The 6,402-nt window shown below is 35.5% G+C and overlaps 1 protein-coding gene across 1 annotated transcript; it reads left to right on the top strand.

The window, feature by feature from the left end:
- The first annotated feature begins 4,933 nt into the window (after positions 1 to 4,933).
- Positions 4,934 to 6,402, top strand: LOC139891330 (mitochondrial carrier protein CoAc1-like). The gene is made up of 5 exons (XM_071874287.1): positions 4,934 to 5,092; positions 5,514 to 5,646; positions 5,775 to 5,959; positions 6,038 to 6,157; positions 6,301 to 6,402. The coding sequence occupies exons 1-5, from the start codon at positions 4,934 to 4,936 to the stop codon at positions 6,400 to 6,402; spliced, it is 699 nt and encodes a 232-aa protein (XP_071730388.1).

Genomic DNA, 6,402 nt, shown 5'->3' with positions numbered 1-6,402 from the left:
ATTGTAATCATTGTAAGTAGTCATTTCAATTTTTATTTTATTTTATTTTGGCAAAAAAAATAAGGATTTCAATTTATTTTTTATTTTTAAAGCAAAATACTGTTATTATCTCACAAAATATAGAGTACAAAAGCAAGGGACTTCCGACATGAAACAAGCGGTGCCTCTTGAACACGAACACACTATATAACTACATTACACGACGGTGAAACTAACACGTAGGATGCTAAGATAGTAACCTAACATGGCTAATCAGCATCTACAAAAAAAATTGGATCTTGTAACTAACTATGCCAATCTAACTTTTTTTGTTTTGCACCTTTTCGCGATCCATTCAAAACTTGTAACTTGAATATCATTTAAAGCAACGGAAATAATTCAACACTTATTCTTGAAAACCTTTTGTTTACGGTTTTTCCAAATTAAGTAGTCGCACGTCCACTTCACCGCTTGCCAAATCTTCGCACCTAAAGCCGAAAATGTTCTCGGCGAGATTTCACCAAGTGTCTCACCAATGCTTAAGTTCACCGAGCCGCTAAGATCCCACCATTCATAAACTTTTGCCCAAATATCAAAAACTTGTTTTCAAAATAAAAGTGAGTGATCAACCGTCTTGATATCGTCATCATAAATATGGCATCGAGTTGAATTTAAATCAATATCCCGTTTATCAAGTTCCATCGAGACGGCCAATCCTCGAAAGGAAGAAGAACTTCGTCTCATTTAACCCAAAAAATTTGTGATTCACTTCCCGACCCGCCCCAAAAGAAGGAAAGTATCACACACTCAAGTTTTTTTTATCACACTTTGCTAGGCACGAAAGAGAGAGAAGTAATACAACGATAAACTATTTAGCACCGATTTTACGAGATTTAACCGTCCACCATATAACATCGAACGTGCTTTCCAATCCGCGAGTCTTTTTTCAAATTTTTCTATTACCGGGTTCCAACTTACTACTTTATTCATCTTTGCACCAATTGGTAGACCAAGGTTTGTACAAGGAAAGGAGCCAATCTTACACCCGAAAACTCTTGCCATGGATTCAGCCTCATTTGATACAACATTCACACCGAGGAAACTCAATTCGTGACGATGTTGACAGTACCATCGAAGGTTGGAAAATCCCCCAGAGACCATCCAAAATCGATTGATGAGTTGGCAGAACCATCAAAGGTTGAAAACTCCATGCTTTGAGTACCCCAAGGTTGGATCTCACCCCAATACCACTCGATCCATGCTTCGGTAGTATGGAAGGAAAGGAGCCAATCTTACACCCGAAAACTCTTGCCATGGATTCAACCTCATTTTGATACAACATTCACACCAAAAATATTACTTACTATAGTTAACTTTTAGCCCAGAGGTTAACTTAAAACACTTAAGGAGTTTCACCACACAAAAAATTGAACAACGATATCGGCATCGAATGCTCTCATTTGTCATCCACGCACACGTTAGGAGGAAACCCAATTCAGGACGATGTTGACAGTACCATCGAAGGTTGGGAGAACCCCTCATAGACCTTCCAAAATCGCATTGATGGATTGACAGTACCATCAAAGGTTGAAAACTGCATGCTTGGAGTACCCCCAAGGTTGGATCTCACCCCCATACCACTCGATCCAGGCTTCGGTAGTATGGAACCTTTCACGAAATTAATGAAAAGTTCAAAACGATTAGAGCACAAAGAGTCATAACACTTAGATTCAATATCTAATTCTGTGTCTAGGTATACACTGAAGTTAGCTCAAAACAATTAGAGCACAAAGAGTCATAACACTTAGATTCAATATCTAATTCTGTGTAGGTAGATACTAAAGTTAGACTTTGAAGTAAAAGTGTGAAAATGATTCAAGGTCTAATTAATCGTCTAATTTATTATATAATTATTTTTAATTTATTTTTAATACTTTTATATAGGGTTAAGGCTACTTAAGGGTAGGCCATATACATAAAAAAAAATACTAATGTAGGTCACGTACTTTCAAAAAGTGTATCGATGTAAACAAAAGGTAACCTGTTACCGGCTAAACAGGTCACATTTTGTTTACATCGATACACTTTTTGAAAGTATGTGACCTACATTAGTATTTTTTTTTTTTTTTTTTTTTTTGTATATAGCTTACATTGGAATAAAAAAAGTTTACTTTTTTGAAGATCAAACGAACAACCTTATCTATCAGGTCAACAAGTTAAGTTGGTTTACATTAACACATTTTTTTAAAGTTTATGGCCTATAATAGTATTTTTTAGGGTATATGGCCTACATCGAGAAAAAAAAATATATGACCCTTGAATAGTCTTAACCCTTTTATATAATACTTAATCTACATTAAATACGTACAATAATAAAAGAATAGTTTTTATTAATTCAATTTAATTTTATTACAGAAATGAAGCCCATGTTTTTTCTAATTTACAGCCCATATTTATGTAAGATTTAACCTAGAAATCAAAAGTTTTTGGCCCAAGAAAGAATTTGCCCTACGTATAACATAATAAAAAAATGCCACCACATCTTCACATTCTTACCATCTCATTTCACCTTCCTCCCATCTTCTCTTCTTCGTAAATAAATTCCATTAAATTGTGCCTCACCTTATTTTTTTTATTTATTTTTGAAAAAAAAAAAGCCACCTACCCCAATGGCTATTTATTCCAAATTTGGAGATAAACGTTGCAAAACTGTAGTCGAGCAGAAGACTTCGAATCTGGACGCCGAGGTTCGACGTCGGGGCGACAACGATGAGGAATGAGACGGTCGGATCCAGCCGTCCCTTGATCGACGGTGAAAAAAAAACACAACTCCGTGTGCTCTTACAAGCAATTGAGCAAACACTAATCCGTCCATCGAATACAATACTTCCTATAACTATTAAGACGTGCGAATATGAACAACTAACCAATGAGATGCACCTCTAAATATTACTCCGTAATCAAAACACAAAAGTTGTGAAATGATTTCAATTAGTAAATGTTATTTTAAATGCCCATTAATTAATTTTGTAGAAGGAACATCAATGTAATTTTATTTTTATTTTTTTTGACGGTCAAAGAATCAATATATTAATGTGCTAGACGCTAAGGGATAATTACAACGGTGTAAATAACCATGAGTTCCAATTAGAAACTAAATTACCTCTACTTTTAATCAAACGAAATGAAAAAAATTCTAATAAAATCAAAAAGACTACTTTTACTACAAAAAGACTCTTGAAAAACGACGCCGTTCCTAAACCGCCAGATTGCCCATAAAAGAGTCACGACAATTGTTGTGATCTGATTCTTAGATGAAGTACTTAATCGAACTCCTTCAAGCCATGTAATGAAGGTATCCCATGAAGAAAATGAAGGTAACGTGCAATCGACCCAAATCTTCACTTTATGCCAAATGTGTCTAGCCAACTCACACTCGAAAAAAACTTGATCCCGGGTCTCAATACCATTGCTGCATATCGGACAACCCACTGAAATAATCTCTATCCGTTTCGTGGAAATGTTCCAATGTACGGGAAGAGCATTGAGCCGTAAACGCCACAAAAAAATGTTGACTTTCCTAGGGAGATACTTGAACCAAATGGTGTTGATGGAGGATGCACGAAACATAAATTTGTCAATTAGAACCCTTGCTGATTTAACCGTGTACGGGCCATCACTATTTAACGAACAATGCCATTTATCGATTTGATCAGAAAGGACACAAGAGCTAATTTCCTCTCGCAACAAAACAAGAGAATGGGTATTTCGGCTACCTATGTCCTCCCTAGACCATACCCAATTCCAGTCCCCGTCTCTCCCTTTATCGGCTATGGTGCCTTCTTTATGAACATCCAAGTGAAAAAGCCGGTTAAAACGTGAGGATAGCGTAGAAGTACCGCACCATAAGTCGAGCCAAAAGCGAAAGCGAATAAATGCACCATTTCTAACCCTCATGTGAAACACATTGTATGGCAACATACCTGCTGATGTAATTTTATTTTATCAAACTCTAATTAGTTAAATATAATATAATTCTTTCATAATATACCTACATAATATTAATTTTAATAAACTTGAAATTTAATTTAATTATTTATTTAGTACTATAATTTTTTCTACGATTAAAGCAATATGAGACGGAGAGAGTATATAGTAAATATTAATAAACTACGTCAAACTACAACATCATAGAAATATGCATCAACAGGAATTATTGGTTCAAGTTCCACATTGTATCTTCAACGTTTGCTGATAAGGAATTTTAATATTACTTGAATTAACAGATAAAAAAAGTACTACCATTTTGTTGAATGAATTTACATGATTGGCATGCAGGTATTGTTTTCACAAACCTCAAGTAAGATAACTAATATCAAGAAACGGTCCAAATGTTGATCCCAACTCTTTTGAGATTTAATTTCCCAGTTTGATTTTTTTTTTTTTTTCTAATTTTTGTTAGAAATTGATTCTTTAAAAAAAATGTCAAAATTGGATACTACTTCTCAAGGTTCTTTTGTGAGAGTTGATAGTACAAGTATAGATACATTGCCTGGGTATGTAAAGGAACTAATATCTGGTGGTGCAGCTGGTGCAATTTCTAAAACAGCAGTTGCTCCACTTGAAAGAATTAAAATCTTATATCAGGTGACGTATTTTTTATTACAAATTTGTTATTGTAGTACTAGTATGTATACATTGTGAAGGTAAACAAAAAATGTTTATGTTTTCAGATAAGAACTCCAGGTTTTCAAAACTTAGGAGTGTATCAATCGCTTAAAAGACTACTAAAACATGAAGGGATTCCCGGATTTTACAAGTACGGTATCAAGTTTTGCCTTTTTGATATTTATTAAAACTGGGATGTGATTTGTGACTACAACTAATTTGATGTTGTTACAGAGGAAATGGTGCAAGCCTTATTCGAATTGTTCCATATTCAGCGTTGTTTTTCATGACATTTGAGCGATTCAGATATTTAATGTTAGATTGCCACTTTAGTATATTAGGATCAGCGCCTCTCGTAGATCTTTTAGCCGGTTCAGCTGCTGGAGCGGCTGCTATTCTGCCCACGTATCCCATGGATTTGGCTCGCACATTACTCGCCTATCAGGTGATTTATTATTTACATGACTTATGAATTACATGGTATTTTTCAAATATCTAAAAAAAAAAAAATTAAACGGCGGTTAGAGTCACTGGCAGGGGTGCGAACACGATGTCGGAACCCACCCACCTCATCATTTCCTTGGACGAATCATTACAGTCCTGCCGCCCCTGAGGAAGAAACCCCCTTGGGTGAAGCTCAAACGCATAAACATCTGAGACCTTCGAGGCCCATTAATTGGCGGGTAACCACGAGGGAAATATCTTTGCATCTCTTGGCAATCGAACCCCTTGACCTCCCTTAAGGATGTCACGTCACCACAAATACGCCAACACCTTGTGGCTTTCATATATCTCAAATTATTCATCAGGGCCCTGTTTGATATGGCTTTCATGTCATGTTATTCTTTTTGTCGATTGTTTTCTAGGTTGTGGATACAAAAACAAGTTTAAAGAATGGTTCCGATAGTATTATTTCACAGCCTCGTTACACTAGCACTAGAAATGTGTTGGCGAGTGTTTATAGAGAGGCTGGGGTACGTGGCTTGTATCGAGGCCTAGGTATGATTGATGTTTATCAAAAGAAATAGTAAAAATCTATATATCTATATCTATATCTATATTAATAAATGTTTAAAATAGTTGCAACCTTCATATGTCATCTTGTTTTTTTATATTTTTGTTATTAGGTCCAACTCTTATGGGTATTCTACCATATGCTGGTTTGAGATTTTGTGTTTATGAAGAACTAAAGAGGCATGTTTCTGAGGAGCAACATAAATCGATTGTCATGAGTCTCTCGTGTGGTGCTATGGCTGCTTTAATCGGCCAAACCATAACAAACCCTTTAGACGTCACTAAGAGACAGATGCAGGTTTTTGTTTTTTGATCTTAATATTTTAACGACTCATGTGTTGTTTGTTCTTGATTTGACAATAACACATTGTTTCAGGTTGAAAATATGCAAGATGGTAATACTAGACATAAGAACACATGGAAAGGGATTTCAACAATTGTTTCCAAACAAGGTTGGAGACAATTATTTGCAGGCCTAAGCGTAAACTACCTAAAGGTCAATACTCACAATGTTTCTTTTTCGGTTCATAGCACATCTTCAAGACTTCACTATTCAATTAAAGCATAACCTTAATCAATCCATTTACTAGTAAATGGGTCAAAATTGCTAAAACAAGATTTGACTAATATTGTTGGCAGATTGTCCCTTCGACTGCGATTGGTTTCACTACATACGACTTGATGAAGGTGTGGCTGCACATACCTCCTCGACAAAAGAAGAAGTCGGCCTCTGCAGCATAA

The sequence above is a fragment of the Rutidosis leptorrhynchoides genome, chromosome 2, assembly GCF_046630445.1.
Source record: "Rutidosis leptorrhynchoides isolate AG116_Rl617_1_P2 chromosome 2, CSIRO_AGI_Rlap_v1, whole genome shotgun sequence".
NCBI classification, from domain to species: domain Eukaryota; kingdom Viridiplantae; phylum Streptophyta; class Magnoliopsida; order Asterales; family Asteraceae; genus Rutidosis; species Rutidosis leptorrhynchoides.
The sequence above is the reverse complement of the archived record's forward strand: the minus strand, read 5'-3'. Positions and strand labels throughout refer to the sequence as shown.

Excerpts from the sequence above, each read along its gene's own strand:
- LOC139891330 (XM_071874287.1), top strand. The coding sequence starts at position 4,934 with ATGACATTTGAGCGATTCAGATATTTAATGTTAGATTGCCACTTTAGT. Across the intron at positions 5,093-5,513 it reads GCACATTACTCGCCTATCAG|GTTGTGGATACAAAAACAAG; the intron begins GTGATTTATTAT and ends ATTGTTTTCTAG. Across the intron at positions 6,158-6,300 it reads TAAGCGTAAACTACCTAAAG|ATTGTCCCTTCGACTGCGAT; the intron begins GTCAATACTCAC and ends TATTGTTGGCAG.